General features: G+C 40.8%; 1 protein-coding gene across 4 annotated transcripts in view; it reads right to left on the reverse strand.

The window, feature by feature from the left end:
* The window catches only part of ankib1a (ankyrin repeat and IBR domain containing 1a), a 125,710-nt gene that overhangs the window by 73,588 nt on the left and 33,324 nt on the right, over positions 1-18,798 (reverse strand). For all 4 annotated transcript variants that reach the window (XM_072253705.1, XM_072253706.1, XM_072253703.1 and 1 more), the window contains 4 exons: positions 8,349-8,466; positions 5,114-5,322; positions 3,118-3,206; positions 1,393-1,537 (listed from right to left, as the gene is read on the reverse strand). In XM_072253705.1, the coding sequence (XP_072109806.1) occupies positions 1,393-1,537; positions 3,118-3,206; positions 5,114-5,322; positions 8,349-8,466 (561 nt within the window). The remainder of the gene's footprint in view (positions 1-1,392; positions 1,538-3,117; positions 3,207-5,113; positions 5,323-8,348; positions 8,467-18,798) is intronic.

The following is an 18,798-nucleotide window of genomic DNA, read 5'->3' on the forward strand; positions in this document are numbered from 1 at the left end:
CACAAACCCAATCACGAGAATCCCAACCAGTTATTATTGATAGACTAACAACTCCGCTGCAATAAAAACAAAGAAATTATTAACAGCCAGCATTGGCACCAAATATATTAACTAGGTATTTCTGTTTTGCTGACTGGTGATGTAAGTGTGCCAGACGACTACCTTAAAGCTTCAGTGCTTTTTCTTCACCAACATGAACCCCTTAGATCTGTTCTGTCAAGTATCCCTGGTATCAGACAGCCTGCAATCTGATTTCTGACTAATTCCTGACTGCCAGAGAGAGTATTCTTTCAGGATGAGGAGTGTACAATGGTTAGTAAATCATCAAAACGAAAATGTGTGTAGAGAAAGTTAATGTAGCTTATTGAAATGTTATCAGTTACCAACAATACAACTTCATTAGGCCTGACCTAACCAGCCGTAATTGCCCCCTAGCTGTACAAAATTACCAGTTCTCAGCTCTCCATCCTTTTACCCAAACCATAAAAAGATAATAAAGTTAGAGAAATGCAGAACTGCAGTTATCAATAACCCTTTTAATGAAGTTTAGATGCATTTAAAATAGCATTGCCTTTACTGCCTTTAATCTATTCTCCCACTGTTTGTAAATGTAAGGGGTTTCTTCTTTTATGTTGCTGCTAAGGCTATTAAAATGGCTTCTTTGTTATGTTAAAAATAAAATGGCTTCTCTGTACTGTTAACTGCTGAGACAGTGGTTCTCTATAGCAGCTTGTTTTGGGTTATAATTACTGATAACAAGAATTGTATTCATTTGCTAACCAATTGGGATAGATGTTATTCTTTCTTGTGTGTCTGTTAGCTATTGTTTTCGCGGGATTTGGGCAGAAGGCGGATGGGGACAGAGAGAGGAGACGCGATGCTGTAAGCTGGGCGACGGATCGGACCCCGATCGGGAGTACGAGAGGCCCAGGGTCTTCGGCGAGGAGAGGAGACATGGACAGACTCGATTAGAGCGTTTGTTCGATCACCGAGGGTGGTCGCACTCGAGGGTCGGCGGAGTTTGGAGGACATCGACTGGAGGAAAGGAAGATCCCATTAATTGAGCTCCAAAGGTTGTGCACGAAGTGGTTGAACTTTGATAAGTTTGGCGCCTTTTACTTTCATTTTATATTGTATCTCTACCAATTACATAGTTCCAGTAAATACTTATAAAGTGTAATCATTTAATCGCATATGGTGTACTGTCTGTTATTTGGTGGGGTGAGGTACATCACACAGCATCTACATAAACTTGATTACCCAGTTTGGCAGCGCCGAAGGCTGCTCCCCCTAGACGAAAGCGAGCTGAGCGAGCCTGAGGCTTACCAGGGGGCTACATAAAATTCACATGTAATCATCAATATTAATACTGAATTAAATAGCCAAACTTACCTTAATGTCAAACTGCAAATAGCGTTTGTCCATCTCTCTGGAAACCAAGTTTTCTATGATATCTACAGGAACCAGTTGAAAACAGTCAAAGGCTGGGCAGATTATATTGTGGGCTTCTCCCTCTTGAATTTTGATATTCAAAAACCTGCATAAAGCACAATTGCTATAAATAGGGAAGTGACAATGTGTTCACTTGAAGTTAAATCCACAAAACCTCGATGGCGTACATTAGTGCTCATTGAAAACCATTTATTACACTTACCCATTTCTAGGAAGTTTTGCACAAATGTGGCAATTAGGAACCAATTTCAGCATAATATCTCTACAGGGGATCTGAGATCTGTGTGACTAAGGTAAGCAATTTAGCAACTCAGACTGAAGATTCATGAAGCACACATTACAACTTGCTTAATTTGACACAGAAGCGGGCAACATAACACATCAAGACCACACTTGTTTCCATCAGAACAAAACCACAGTCATATCAAAGGGATTCTTGTTGGTGAAGAAAAAGCACTGAGTACGGTCATATTGAATGACAGAACAGATTCAAAGGGCTTGGTGGCCTATTCCTGGTTTCTTGAGCACATGGATCCATGCTTATTCCCGGCAGAGCAATATCATTGATGCCCTTATTGTCCTGTACCCTGCAAATTAATTAATTCTCTCTCTCTCCCCCCCCCCCACCCCCCATCAACTTCCCAGGTTCTAACCTGTGTCTGTACTGCTGTGCAGCAGCAGCAGCACTAACTGCTGCTCATCATGCCACCAAAGCATCAAAAGTTAAAGCAAAAAATTAACTTTTCTCAACAAGAGTTTTGTGAACAGCCTCAAAGTATACATTGAGTCAAGACATTATTTTTATGTATGGAATATACCATATTAAGGATGAACATCAAAACGTTTTAAATGAAACAAACAACATAATGTCCATCAGTAATACAAAAATGTTTGATCAAGATTAATTACCCAAAATGTAATGAGAAATGTGCAATTTGGGCAATCAAAGTTTAGTAAAAGTGAAAACTTCAATTCAGTCCACAGTACAAACTGGAAACATTTAGCAAGTTTGCACAACATCTGTGAAAGGTGGCTTTGACCAAGCATTTACTCAATCACAATAACATCATCCAGTAGTCTGGTGCAAAGTTCTGTTTGTTACAACCCCTAAGGATATTTATTACATTCAATGTGGAATACTGCAACCATACTGCACATATGAGAAGGATAATTATGCAATAATTATTGTCAACAGGGTAAATGTTATTTTTCTGGTTCTCCGACTTGTAATGATCATTTGGAACTTTTGTCATTTTCTGGGAATTGACCGAAGCCTACCTCAGAAATTCCTTCAATGATCCCAGGTAGTTCCTAATGATCTGCAGGCTACAATCCATAACATGCATTGATACTCTTTCAATTATCCAACTTCTTTTCCAGTGCTTTTGCCTACAAAGTTAATTGCCATTGCCTGGGGTCTACAAATACTCCTGGAGCTTTGAGAACTCAATTCATTAATTCTATAAATATCATTTGTTAACACTTGGTACCAAGTAGCATCATGACAAAAATATTTCTTTAATATATTTGGTAGAATTGATGCAGATATTTACAACTCCAAATAATATTTAATGTAGTAACTAAGGTTTAAAGGGGAGGGGATGGAGAAGCTTTTAACTGCTCCTTCTCCAAACTGAAATAATTAAAGAAATTATACTGACTCACCCTTCCCAGCATCCTCTGCAGAATTCATGACCACAAGGGACATCCACTGGATCTTCAAATACAGAAATGCTGCACATGCATATCCCACACTGGAAAATGTGTTATATTTAAAAGTAATTGTTTAAAAACAAAACAACATTCAGAAGACAGAACCAAGATAAAGTTATTATTCTTCAGATGTTAACCTTAATCCAATTTCTTTATAGAACATAGAAATTTACAGCACATTACAGGCCCTTCAGCCCACAATGTTGTGCCAACCATGTAACCTACTCTAGAAACTACCAGAATTTCCCTGGCGCATAGCTCTCTATTTTTCTAAGCTCCATGTACCTACCTAAGAGACTCTCAAAAATCCCTATTGTATCCTCTTCCACCACCACCGCTGGCAGTGCATTCCACGCACCCACCACTCTGAGAAAAACTTACCCCTGACATCCTCTCGGTACCTATTTCCAAGCACCTTAAAACTATACCCCCTTGTGTTAGCCACTTCAGCCCTGGGAAAAAGTCTCTGGCTATCCATACGATCAATGCCCCTGATCACCTTATACACCTCTATCCAGTCACCTCTCATCCTCCATCACTCCAAGAGGAAAAGGCCAAATACACTCCACCTTTTCTCATAAGGTATGCCCTCCAACCCAGGCAACATCCTTGTAAATCTCCTTTGCACTCTCTCTGTAGTATTCACATCCTTCCTGTAGTGAGGTGACCACGATTGCTTGATTGCTCTAATTGCTTGACTATCATAAATCAGAATTTTGAAATACTAATGTTAGAATTAAAAACCAAAAATCCAAAACTGTTTGTGTTTTCCCAATGATTTAGCTTGAAAATTGGAACTTAAGAAAATTATGCAAACACGGAAAGCTTGGTTCTGCATTTTACACTTATTTATCTATACATGAAGAATGACCCACACATATTTTGTGCTATCAACTTATGCATTTAATAGGTATTTTCCAAATTCCAAACTCTGTTTTTTGTGCCACGTTAAGACAAGTGCGCTACATGGTATAAGGTTTGACATTACAAACAGACCGTCCCAGGTCTTACCACTTCGCATCCTACTTCTCATTCAGGACATCAGTATTCCTTCAATTCTAGACTGCTCATCAATCCCAAGTTTGTCTGCACTGTTATGCACTAGAGAGGGAGGCTGCATAGACAATGGGCATACTGTAATAGTCCATAAAGCAAAGCCGTCTAATCTGTGTATGTGGCAAGAAGTCAGTTAAAATATTTTTTGCACACGAGTTCCATGAGAGCTAATTTTATTCTATATCTTAAATCTATGGCTAGTAATTTACAAATTCTATAATGGCAACTTTCTGTTATCCCCATGGCCATAATACAGTGTTCGACTCTAATGGTGACCAGGTTTTCAGTCATTGAGACCATCACCTCTGGGATTCCTTCTATAAACATCCTCCTCTCTTTCACAGAATCTCTTTTCTCCATTAAGCTACTTTTTAAAAAGTGTAATTTGGTATATATATCTTTAGTTCATTGCGTTCCAGCAACCAATAATGTTTGATATCGATCTCAAAAAGCACCTTGGGATATTTTTCTACATTAAGCATGCTGCATAAATGCAAGCACTACTCTTTCGAGCAATGCCACATCTTTCTCCGTGCCAAATTATATTTGGACATTGTCATGAGGGAACATATTAAGTGGATCACATAATTTTCCTGTTATCTTTTACCGAATGCAGTTCATCCCTATCCAAACTCAAAGTGGTTTGGAACTTTAGATATTCAATTCTAAATATTGTGTAATTAATAAAGGCTAGCAGGATAATTTGAGATTTTTTATATAGAAAATAGGCTTGATTTAAATTAAAGGCAGTAGTGTTCATCCAAGGTGAAAATAAAGTATACATAAACTGCTGATATTGCAAATAATGTGAAGATATGGCAGGCTTGCATGCCATACAATATTCTGACTAACTGCAGAGCTAATGAAATAATTAGCATATTTATAAACATACCACAGGGGCATCTTCATCAGTCGGAGATAAACTCAGGTCATCGGGAGAGGTGACAGATGAACGGGTGGTGCGAGGTGTTCGAGGCGAGGGGAGAGTGTCCCATGCGTTATAACCACTTGGAGGTGGAATTGGCATCTGAATACCCGACCGTTGGCAACAGTCTTCAGGGTTTAACATCCAAGCTTCAAGTAATTTTTCCCGATCCCAATCTAGGAAAACAGATTAAATAAATTACCTTATTGCACTGAAGTTGATGGTGCTATTCCGGTATTAAACGAAATTGAAAAGGGGAAAAAAAACTGCAGTGGAAATATGAAATAAAAACAGAAGGTGAGAAATACTTAGCTAACTAGGTAATATCCGTAGAGAGAGAAAAACAGTGTCCCTTTGTTTGTATTGTTTCAGACATTCTTTTGAGGTCTGCCAACTTACCTCCTCTTCTACAACTTAAAATTTTATTTCTAATATCTTATTAAAGATTTAACTGAATTGTTAATTCTCACCACAGATGCTGTCTTGACTACACTGCCATTTGCTGCGAACTAGTACTTTCCTTGATAAAGACTATTATAAAACACTTATTTACTTCCTTAGCCATGCACTCTGCCTTCACAAGTAGATTTTCTTTTTAGTTGCTGATTGCCACCTCAACCCTTACAATTATCTCTTCCCATGCCTATAGGATACTTCGAAATTTCTTTTTCCTTGCTGCCAATATTTCCCCCTTGATCTCCCTATTTTTATTAACTTCCTCTCTAAATTTTAATGTCCTCTCTATGAAAGGTAGGTAGAATGTACACTCTACTGAAGCTATTCAGGTCATTTAAATCTCCCTTGTTTATATGCCCTAGCTTAAGCAACCTCTCCTTATAGTTTGAATTCTCAGCTTTATTGATATCATGGACAATCTTACATGCTATCACATATCCTATCATATTCTTTCTGTAAAATGACAATCTAAAATCTTTACAAAGTACTTGAGCAGTGACCAAACTTGCATTTTATACATAAGCAACTTCTCACATTGGCATACAAAATTATAATTACGAGAGGCATAGAGTAGATAGCCAGGTTTTCTCTCCCCATGGTAGTTACCAGATACATGAGGGTATAGGTTGACAAACATTTAGACAGGCACCTCAAAGTTCAAGGTCACAGTAAATTTATGTACATATACACAACCCTGAGATTTGTTTTCTTGTGGGCATACACAGTAAATTCAAGAAACATGATAGAATCAATGAAAGACCACACCCAACAGGACGGACAGACAACCAATGTGCAAATACAGAAGCAAAAATAATAAATGAATAAGCAATAAATATGGAGAACATGAAATAAAGAGTACTTGAAATTAAGTCCATAGGTTGTGGGAACAGTTCAGTGATAGAGCAAGTGAAGTTGAGTGAAGTTATCCCTGCTGATTCAAGACCCTAATGATTGAAAGGTAGTAACTGTTCCTGAACCTGGTGTGTGGGCTCGGTAGTTCCTGCAATTTCTTCCTGATGGCAGCAGTGAAAAGAGAGCATGGCCTGGGTGGTGGGGGTCCGAGACGATGGATGCTGCTTTCCTGTGACAGTGCTCCATGTAATGCGCTCAACAGTGGGGAGAGCTTTACCCGTGATGGACTGAGCGGTGTCCACTTCTTTTTGTGGAATTTTCCATTCAAGCACATTGGTGTTTCCATACCAGGCTGTGATGCAGCCAGTCAATATACTCTCCACCACACATCCACAGAAGCTTGTCAACATTTTAGATGCCATACCGAATTTTTGCAGGAAGTAGAGTCACTGCCATGCTATCTTCTTAATTGCACTTATGTGCTGGACCCAGGGCAAATCCTCTGAAATAATAACACTGAGGAATTTAAAGTTGCTGATCTTCTCTACGTCTGATCCCCCCCATGAGGACTGGCTCATGGATCTCTGGTTTTCTCCTCCTGAAAAGTCAATAATCAGCTCCTTGGTCTGGCTGGCATTAAGTGAGAGGTTGTTGTTGTAATACCACTCAGTCAGTCAGATTTTCAGTCTTCTTCCTAGATACTGATTCATCACCACCTTTGATTCTGCCAACGATAGTAGTATCGTCAGCAAATTAAATATGGTGTTGGAACTATGCTTAGCCTCACAGTCATAAGTATGAAGTAAATAGAGTAGGGCACCAAGTACACAGCCTTGTGGAGCACCAGTGCTGATAGGGATTGCAGAAGAGATGCTGTTGCCAATCTGAACTGACAGGGGCCTGCAAATGAGAAAATTGAGGATCCAATTGCACAAGAATGCATTGAGGCCAAGGTCTTGAAGCTTATTGATTAGTTTTGAGGGGATAATGGTATTGAATGCTGAACTGTAGTTGATAAAAAGCAATCTTTTGGAAGAAAAAGTTTGTGAATCCTTTGGAATTACCTGGTTTTCAGCATTAATTACTCAAAATGTGGTTTGATCTTCATCTAAGTCACAATAATAGACAAATAATGAAGGTGGGTGAAAAGACACGGGGGGGGGGAAGAAGGATATATATATTGTAAGGCAGAATGTGTGTCTGTGTTTGTTAGATCTGCAGCCCTTTCTGGCATTCTGAAGATCAGCTCATTTTGTGAAGGATAAGCATAGTCTATTATTTGGACTTCTTCCTCATTAACCACTTGTTTTTCTTTCTTGCTGTTTCATACAACTCTAATAAAGTGATTCCTTGTGGTTTAATACATGTGAAATGACTCCTTTGTTTGTGAATGCCCCTTGCTGAATCAGAAAAGAACAAAAAATGAATTTTAAAATATTTTTCTTGCAATTACAACTATTATCATTTTGAAAGATGCACTAAAACTGTATGGGGGAATTTGCATGATTGGATTTCCCCAAGTCAGGGCACCTTTACCTTGGGGAGCTCCTGTATTAAAAATTAACTTTATATTATTTAATTACCAAAATTAAAATTTCAGTCTCCTGTGGTGAGGTTTGAACTTTTTCTACTATGTTTTCATCCTCTTAATTAGCAATCTAAATTACTTGGGTGCTTCTTTACATGCTCGGATTCCAACACTCACCACTGTATAAGTCTTTTTTCACTTTCCTCTTATTATCCCTACTACTACCTTTAATTAAACTTGTATATCTTAACACTCTGGCAGATCAAGCACCAGATAAATAATTATTCACAAATATAATGAGAATTTTAACAAATGAAAATGTTAGATCGATATTACAACTAAGATTCTTAATTGCTAGTTGATTACCGTGAGCTCGGAGCAGGGCCTCTGCAGTAAAAAGTGGAGCTTGAAGCATGTCCGCAGTTTCGACTATCAGCATATCCTTTAACTTCCTCAGATCCTGTGGTCTTAATCCCTCATATACCTTCATATTAGGAGGAAATAATTCAAATTTTTAAAAAAACTGTAGCAGACATCCCACCCTGCAAAAACTAATTTCAGGGAGGTAGCAGCCCTGCCCCTCCGCAACCCCATATCCCCCCCCCCACCCCTCCCAGGTCGACCTCCAACTGTGTATGTAATACTTCATTTAGTGATTTTGTCTAATCTGTAAACCAAGTTGGGTATATGCAGAAAGCGTGACATTAAAATATGTACTTATATTATCATGGAGTCGTTTTTTTATTCTATTACAACTTTAAGCAAGTCTACAAGGAGTTTGGCGTCATCACGTAGGACATCAATAGAGTAGCTCCTGAGCAGCGAGCCAGCTAATTTAAATAACGTTAGCTACGCTAATGAACCAATGACATCTGTTAAGCTCACCTCAACATGTCTTTTACATTTTAACCCACCATAGGCAATAGAAAAGTCACTGTTGCAAACAGTGCAGCGAGCAACACTGTAGTTATTTTTGAGGTCGACTGTAAACCAGCCCACAGAGAAAACTGATAGGTCTACTTAGCACGAAGAGAGACCAATCAGGATGCTCGCTCTTGCTCTCCCTCTCAAAAAAATCGATTTGCGGGATATTGCATATAATTTCCGGGCATCAGGAAGCCACTATCAATATGCGGGAGAGTCCCGGAACTTCCAGAAGAGGTGGGATGTCTGCTCTAGAGGCAATTAAGGCAATGTGATTCCCAATATCCAGTACAAACATATGGGTGATACACAAAAAGACCTAATTCTTCCAAAATTCTGAAACCTATTTTACCTTGATAAACAATACGTGTTGGGTCACCTTTTCAAAACATTTAAAGAATCCATCAGTTTTAATCTGAACAATTATTATTTTTGGATACATATTGAAATTTTTAGATTTGGTCAATTTGCTCAAAATTCAGAAGTCTCCAAGACATTAAGTAGAATATTTAAATAAATACATAATTCACAAACAGTATAAAGAAACAGAAGTAAATTCTGGTTAAAGATTCATTTCCTCCTCTTAGCACAACAAATGAAAAATTATGTCTCCAAATCTCAGAAACCTATAATGTTCTTTGACAAGGAAAACACCCCAACCCTCCCCTCTCCTCTCCTCTGACACTACCAACCCCCTTCACCCCTCTGATCCTAGCTCTCATCCATGCCGGGTCTTCATCATGCCTTCTTTGAGACAGAACATTCTGTCCTCAGTAAGGGTTCCACCTTTGTAGCCCTGTACCCACACCTCAGTAAGTTCCATGATAATGAACTGCTCTTCCACTATTTCCACCTCCATGCCTACTTCTTTGACAAGGTCTCTTCACTCCACACCAATGACCCTGTCTCCCACCATTAACCCTCCTCCTCTTCCCAGACAGCCCACTCTGGTCTTCTGCCTGTTCTGGATCTTTTCATTGCCAGCTGCGGATGGGAGATCCACTGTCCGACTTCACCACTCTTCTCTCCAATTCCAACCTCACACTCCTTCCCAACACTCTGCTCTCCACTCTCTCTGCACTAATTCTAACCTCACCAACAAACCTGCAGAAAAGAGGAGGGGGGGGCCGCTGTAGTAGTCTGGCAGACTGACCTCTACCTTGCTGAGGCTCAGTGACGACTGTCAGACACCTCCTCTTACTTACCAATCAAACAGGACCCCACTAAGGAGCAGCAGGCCATTGTCTCCCACACCATCGCAGACCTTATTAACTCTGGGGATCTCCCATTCACTACCACCAACCTCATAGTTCCCTCACCCCGCACCTCCTGTTTCTACCTCCTACCACAAATCTGCCAATCCAATTTGACCCATTGTTTCTGCTTGTCCTACCCCACTAAACTCATATCTGCATACATCGACTCAATTTTATTCTCCTGGTTCAGTCCCTTCCTACCTACATTTGTGACACCTCACACGTCCTTGATCTTTTCAATTATTTCGTTTCCTGGTCCCGGGCATCTTATTTTCACCACAGATGTCCAGTCCCTGTACACCTCCATCCCCCACCAGGAAGGCCTCAAGGCTCTCCATTTCATTCTGGACAAAAAACCCAACCAGTTTCCCTCCACCACCTCCGTCTGCAGAACATCCTTGCTCTCAATGTCTCCTTTGGCTCCTCTCATTTCCTTCAAACAAAAGGTGTAGCCTTGGACACTCACATGGATCCCTGCTATGTCTGCCTTTTTGTCAGCTATGTGGAACAGTATGTTCCAAGCCTACATCGACGATGTGACTCCCCAACTTTTCCTACGCTACGTCAACGATTGCATTGGTGCTGCTTCTTACACCCATGTGGAGCTTGTGGACTTCATCAATTTTGCCTCCAACTTCCACCCTGTCCTCAAATTTACCTGGTCCATTTCTGAAACCTTCCTCCCCTTTCTTGATCTCTATTTCTGGAGACAGCTTATCTACTGATGTCCATTATAAACCCGCTGACTCTCACAGATACCTGGACTATACCTCTTCCCACCCTTTTACTTATAAAAATTCCATCCCCTTCTCTCAATTCCTCTATCTCTGCTGCATCTGCGCATAGGGTGAGGCTTTTCATTCCAGAACGAGTGAGATGCCCTCCTTCTTCAAAGAAAGGGGCTTCCCTTCCTCCACTATCAATGCTGCCTACAACCGCATCGCTTCCATTTCACGCACATTCTCTAGTCACCCGACCAAGGAAAGGATTTCTCTCATCCTCACCTACCAGCCAATCAGCCTCTGCATCCAGCATATAATTCTCTGTAACTTCTTCCATCTCCAAAGGGATCCCAACACCAAGCACATCTTTCCCTTCCCCTCACTTTCTGCCTTCCGCAGTGAGTCCCTTATCCATTCATTCCTCCCTACTGATCTCCCTCCTGGCACTTATCTTTGCAAGCGGACCAAGTGCTACACCTGTCACAAACAAGAGAAAATCTGCAGATGCTGCAAATCCAAGCAACACACACAAAATGCTGGAGGAAGTCAGCAAGCCAGGCTGCTGGGTCCTGCTTGAAGGGTTTTGGCCCAAAAAGTTGACAGTACTCCTTCTCCAGCCCTGTATCCCTCACCAATCAGCTTCCCAGCTCCTTACTTCATCCCTCCTCTCCCCCGGTTTTACCTGTTATCTTGTGTTTCTTCCTCCTCGCCCACCACCTTCTAACTCTGAGTCATCATCTTTTTTTCTCCAGTGCTGATGAAGGGACTCAGCCCAATATGTCCACTATACTGTACTCTTTTTTCATAGATGCTGCCTGGCCTGCTGAGTTCCTCCAGCATTTTGTGTGTGTTAAGTGATTAACTTGCCTGGATTAAACTCAGTTAAATAGAACTTTGTCACTATGTCACCAGTAACACAAATAGCTTTAATTAAGCCGCCACAAATACAAACTTTCAGTAAAAGAAACCTTGGCTGTATGACTGCCAAAGAACAGGGAGCAGGGCTTCAAATTCTTGAGTCATTGGGATCTATTTTGGGGAAGGTATGACTTATACAAAAAAGATGGATTACACCTGAACCCAAAAGGTACTAATATCCTGGCGGGATTGTTTAATATAGCTGTTAGGGAGGCTTTAAACTAAGTTGGCAAGGGGAAGGAAACCAAGATGTTAGGGTCGAGGACGAGGAAAATAGAAATAAGTCAAAAATACTGTGCAGCAAAGATCGCAAGAAGGACAGGCCGGTGAATATACAGGATAATTTGCTGCAAAATAGAAATATAGCAAAATCGACAACAGATACTGATCTAAATGCATAATGCTGCGTACTTAAATGCACGCAGCATTAGAAATAAAGTGGATGACCTTGCTGCACAGCTGCAGGTTAAGATAGGACATTGTGGCCATCACCGAGTCATGGCTAAATGATGGATGTGATTGGGAGCTGAATGTCCAAGGATACACAGTGTATAGGAAGGATAGGAAGGTAGGTAAAGGGGGTGGCATGGCCCTGATGGTAAGTAACAATATCAAATCAATAGAAAGAAGGGACATAGGATCAGAAGAGGCAGAATCCTTATGGGTAGAAATAAGAAATGGCAAGGGTAAAAAGACACTAATAGCAGTTATATACAGGCCTCCAAACAGCAGCTGGGATGTGGACTACAAGTTGTAGCTGGAAATAGAAAAAGCGTGTCAGAAGGAAAATGTCAAGATAATTATGGGAGATTTCAATATGAAAGTGGATTGGGAAAGTCAGGAAGGTAATGGATCTCAGGAGAGGGAGTTTGTAGAATGCCTACAGGATGGCTTTTTGGAGCAGCTTGTCCAGAAGCCCACCAGGGGACCGGCTGTTTTGGATTGGGTGCTGTGTAACGAACCTAAGGCGATTAAGGAGCTAGAGGTAAGGGAACTCCTTGGAAGTAGTGATCATAATATGATTGAGTCCAGTTTCAAATTTGAAAAGGAGAAGCTGGTATCAGGTGTATGGATATTTCAGTGGAACAGGGGAAATTCTCATACCACTGTAGAGGAACTGGCCCAAGTCGATTGGAAAAGTAGGCTAGGTGGAGGGACGGCAGAGCAGAGTTGGATGAAATTCCTACAAGAAATAAGGAAAATGCAGGAAAAATATATTCCAAGAAAAAAGAAAATCATGAATGGAAAAATGGCACAAATGTGGCTAACGAGAGAGGTTAAGGCAAAAATAAAAGCAAAAGAAACGGCGTACAAGGAAGCATGAATTAGTGAGAAAACTGAGGACTGGACAATTTTTAAAAACTTACAGAAGGAAACTAAGAAAGTCATTAGGAAGGAAAAGATGAATTATGAAAGGAAGTTGGCGATTAACATAAAAAAGGATACTAAGAGTTTTTTTAAATATATGAAGAGTAAAAGAGTGAAAAGGGTAGATACGGGACCGATTGAAAATGATGCCGGAGAAATTATAATGGATAACAAAGAGATGGCGGAGGAACTGAATGAGTATTTTGCATCAGTCTTCACAGTGGAAGACATGAGCAATATACCTGATAGCCAGAGGTATCAGGGAATAGAATTAGGTACAGTCAAGATTACTAGAGAGAAAGTGCTTGGGAAGCTAAGTGGACTAAGAATAGGTAAGTCGCCGAGTCCAGATGAGGTGCACCCAAGGGTTCTGAAGGAGGTAGCTTTGGAGATTGTGGAAGCATTGGAAATGATCTTCCAGGAATCAATAGACTCTGGCATGGTTCCAGAGGACTGGAAGGTTGCAAATGTAGTTCCGTTATTTAAGAAAGGAAGGAGGCAGCAAAAAGAAAATTACAGACCTATTAGTCTGACATCAGTAGTTGGAAAGATATTGGAGTCAATCCTCAAGGACGAGATTATGAAATACCTCGAGGTGCATGACAAGATAGGCCCAAGCCAGCATGGTTTCATGAAGGGAAGATCCTGTCTCACCAACCTACTGGAATTTTTTGAGGTAATCTCAAATAAGATTGACAAAGAAGAGGCTGTGGATGTTGTGTATTTGGATTTTCAAAAGGCCTTCGATAAGGTGCTGCATAAGAGGCTGCTTAATAAGATGAGAGCCCATGGAATTATAGGAAAGATATTGAAATGGGCGGAGCATTGGCTGATAGGCAGAAAGCAAAGGGTGGGAATAAAGGGATCCTATTCTGATTGGTTGCCAGTTACTAGTGGTGTTCCGCAGGGGTCGGTGTTGGGGCCGCTTCTTTTTACGATGTTTATCGATGATTTGGATTATGGATTAAATGGTTTTGTGGCTAAGTTTGCGGATGACACCAAGATAGGTGGAGGAGCAGGAAATGTTGAAGAGACGGAAAGGTTGCAGAGAGACTTAGTCAGTTTAGGAGAGTTGGCAAAGAAATGGCAGATGAGATACAACGTTGACAAATGTACGGTTGTACATTTCGGAAGAAGAAATAATCGGGCAGATTATTATTTAGATGGGGAGAAAATTCAAAAATCGGAAGTGCAAAGGGACTTGGGGGTTCTCGTGCAGGATACCCTAAAGGTTAACCACCAAGTTGGATCGGCGGTAAGGAAAGCGAATGCTATGTTGGCATTCATTTCAAGAGGAATAGTGTATAAGAGTAAGGAGGTGTTCATGAGGCTCTATGGAGCATTAGTGAGACCTCATTTGGAATAATGTGTGCAGTTTTGGGCCCCCTATCTTAGAAAGGATGTACTGATGTTGGAGAGAGTTCAGAGAAGATTTACGAGGATGATTCCTGGAATGCAGGGGCTAACATATGAGGAGCGTTTGTCGGCTCTTGGACTGTATTCATTAGAGTATAGAAGAGTGAGAGGGGATCTCATAGAAGCATTTCGAATGTTGAAAGGGTTAGACAGAGTAGATGTGGAAAGGTTGTTTCCCTTGGTGGGTGAGTCCAGGACAAGAGGCCATAGTCTTAGAATTAGAGGGTACCCAGTTAAAACAGAGATGAGGAGAAATTTTTTTAGCCAGAGGGTCGTGGATTTGTGGAATTCGTTGCCACATACAGCTGTGGAGGCCCGATCATTGAGGGTGTTTAAGGAGGAGATTGATAGGTATCTAACTAGTCAGGGTATCAAGGGATATGGGAGAAAAGCAGGAAATTGGAACTAGATGGGTGAATAGTTTAGCTCATCGGGGAGCTGCGGAACAGACTCGATGGGCTGAATGGCCTACTTCTGCTCCTTTGTCTTGTGAACAGCATTAAAGTACCAGAAGCATCATCTATGACAAACAGAGACTCAGATGGAATGGTGGTGTCAACTGAGAGAGAGTAATGAAGACTTGATAACTGCAGACGTGTCAGGAGGAAGTGTAAATCAAAAGAGGTGAATAAGAGGAAGGGTGAAATTGAGCAACAAAACATAACAGTTTCTAGAAAAGTGAAATAATGCTGAAAATATTTAGCTAGTGAGGTAGCATTCGTGAAGACAGAAAATGGAATAACATTATAGGATAGATTATTTTTTAAAAATTAGACCTGACCAGTGCTAATACAAACAGATAAGGCTGATTATCTGAAATTTCAATTCAATATAGAGAGCCAATGACTAGTCAGAAGATGAGATGGTACTGCATGGGCTTTAGTTAGGCTTTGTTGGTACAAGAATCTTAAGATAGGTCAGACTGGGATGGAGAACTGAAATGACAGGCAACTGGAAGCACAAATTCACCTTTGCAGACTGAACTCTGTAAACCAGGCACTCCAAGCTGCATTTAGTTTCCCTAACATGGAGAACGTACTGGGGGTAGAAAGTAGTGCTGTATTTCAGTGATATTTCAGTGGAACAAAGGAAATTACAGTGGCATGAGAGAGGAACTGGCCCAAGTCAATTGGAAAAGTAAGCTAGATAGAGGGATGGTACAGCAGATTTGGATGAAGTTCCTAAAAGAAATAAGGGAAGTGCAGGAAAAATATATTCCAAGAAAAAAGAAAATCATGAGTAGAAAAATGGCACAAATGTGGCTGAGAGAGGTTAAGGCTAAAATAAAAGCAAAAGAGACGGCGTACAAGGAAGCATGAATTAGCGGGAAAACTGAGGACTGGACAATTTTTAAAAACTTACATAAGGAAACTAAGGAAGTCATTAGGAAAGAAAAGATGAATTATGAAAGAAAGTTGGCAATTAACATAAAAAAGGATACTAAGAGTTTTTTAAAAATATATGAAGAGTAAAAGAGTGAAAAGGATACGGGACCGATTGAAAATGATGCTGGAGAAATTATAATGGGTAACAAAGAGATGGCAGAGGAACTAAATGAGTATTTTGCATCAGTCTTCACAGTGGAAGACATTAGCAACATACCTGATAGCCAGAGGTCTCAGGGAATAGAATTAGGTACAGTCAAGATCACTAGAGAGAAAGTGCTTGGGAAGCTAAATGGACTAAGAATAGATAAGTCTCCCAGACCGGATGAGGTGTATCCACGGGCTCTGAAGGAGGTGGTTTTGGAGATTGTGGAGGCATTGGAAATGATCTTCTAGGAATCAATAGACTCTGGCATGGTTCTGGAGGACTGGAAGGTCGTAAATATAGTTCTTCTGTTTAAGAAACGAGGGAGGCAGCAAAAAGAAAATTACAGACCTATTAGTCTGACATCAGTAGTTGGAAAGATATTGGAGTCAATCCTCAAGGACGAGGTTATGAAATACCTCGAGGTGCATGACAAGATAGGCCCAAGCCAGCATGGTTTCATGAAGGGAAGATCCTGCCTCACCAACCTACTGGAATTTTTTGAGGTAATCTCAAATAAGATGACAAAGGAGAGGCTGTGGATGTTGTGTATTTGGATTTTCAAAAGGTCTTCGATAAGGTGCCGCATAAGAGGCTGCTTAATAAGATGAGAGCCCATGGAATTACAGGAAAGATATTGGAATGGGTGGAGCATTGGCTGATAGGCAGAAAGCAAAGGGTGGGAATAAAGGGATCCTATTCTGATTGGTTGCCGGTTACTAGTGGTGTTCCGCAAGGGTCGGTGTTGGGGCCGCTTCTTTTTACAATGTACAGTCGGCCCTCCTTATCCACGAGTTCTGCATGCACGAATTCAACCAACTGCGAATCAAGAAAACCCGGAAGTGCTCTTCCAGCACTTGTTGTTCAAGCATGTACAGACCTGTTTTTCTTGTCATTATTCCCTAAACAATGCAGTATAACTACTATTTTACATAGCATTTACATTGTATTAGGTATTATAAGTAATCTAGACATGATTTAAAGTATATGGGAGGATGTGCGTAGGTTATCGTGGATCGGGATCGAAAAAAAAACGGAAGTTCTCTTACTAAAGTAAGTTGGAACAGGTACATCCGGTATTATTTAGCATCAGTTAGTAAAACGTTTGTCTTAGTATAGAGTATAGATTTTACCTTTTTATGCATATAAAACACTTAAGAAATGGATGTTTCAGCGCCGGGCTCGGGAACGGAAATTCCCCAGTTCGATCCAGTGACAGACTGCTCCTGAGCACGCTGTCCATCCCTGCTGGGTTGATGTGAAGGATCAAAAACCCAAAACCCCAAAACCCAATAATTAAACCACTGCATAGCTTAGTAATAATTGTAGCTTTCATTGGGGCAGGGATTTTCTCACTTTATCCTTTAAAATTGTTCCGATCGTTGACCGACTGTAGCCTAACGCTTTTCCAATGACCAATGGCATTTCACTGCTTTCCGATCGCTTTATTATTTCCACTTTATTTTAAATCGCAATCATGATTATTTTCGTGAACAGAAACACTGCGGATTCAGAGCTCCGCTGCTGGGTCCCAATGTCCACCGCACTGACACAGGTTAAATAAAGTCCAGGGTTCTGCTGGGTCCTAAGGTCCACCGCATTTAGACAGGTTCAATAAGGAACTTGAGCATTCGCGTGTTTAGTATCCACGAGGGGTGTCGGAACCAATTCCTCGCAGATAAGGAGGACCAACTGTATATTGATGATTTAAATTATGGATTTAATGGTTTTGTCATTAAGTTTGCGGATGACACCAGGACAGGTGGAGGAGCAGGAAGTGTTGAAGAAACGGAAAGGTTGCAGAGAGACTTGGTCAGTTTAGGAGAGTGGGCAAAGAAATGGCAGATGAGATACAATGTTGAGAAATGTACAGTTATACATTTTGGAAGAAGAAATAATAGGGGAGATTATTATTTAGATGGGGAGAAAATTCAAAAATCGAAAGTGCAAAGGGACTTGGGGTTCCTCGTACAGGATACCCTAAAGGTTAACCACCAGGTTGGATCCACAGTAAGGAAAGCGAATGCTATGTTGGCATTCATTTCAAGAGGAATAGTGTATAAGAGAAAGGAGGTGTTGGTGAGGCTCTATGGGGCACTGGAGAGACCTCATTTGAAATACTGTGTGCAGTTTTGGGCCCCCTATCTTAGAAGGGATGTACTGATGTTGGAGAAAGTTCAGAGAAGATTTAAGAGAATGATTCCTGGAATGCAAGGGCTAACATATGAGGAGTGTTTGTCGGCTCTTGGACTGTATTCACTACAGTATAGAAGAATGAGAGGGGATCTCATAGAGACATTTCAAATGTTGAAAGGGTTGGACAGAGTAGATGTGGAAAGGCTGTTTCCCTTGGTGGGTGAGTCCAGAACAAGAGGTCACAGTCTTAGAATTAGAGGGTACCCATTTGAAACAGAGATGAGGAGAAATTTTTTAGCCAGAGGGTCATGGATCTATGGAATTCGTTGTCACATACAGCTGTGGAGGCCTAATCATTGAGGGTGTTTAAAAGAGGAGATTGATAGGTATCTAATTAGTCAGGGTATCAAGGAATATGGGGAAAAAGCTGGAAATCGGAACTAGATGGGAGAATAGTATAGCTCATGGTGGCGTGGCGGAAGACTCGATGGGCCGAATGGCCTACTTCTGCTCCTTTGTCTTGTGATCTTGTGAGCCCTTGGATGC

Source organism: Mobula birostris, chromosome 3, assembly GCF_030028105.1.
Source record: "Mobula birostris isolate sMobBir1 chromosome 3, sMobBir1.hap1, whole genome shotgun sequence".
Taxonomy (NCBI): domain Eukaryota; kingdom Metazoa; phylum Chordata; class Chondrichthyes; order Myliobatiformes; family Myliobatidae; genus Mobula; species Mobula birostris.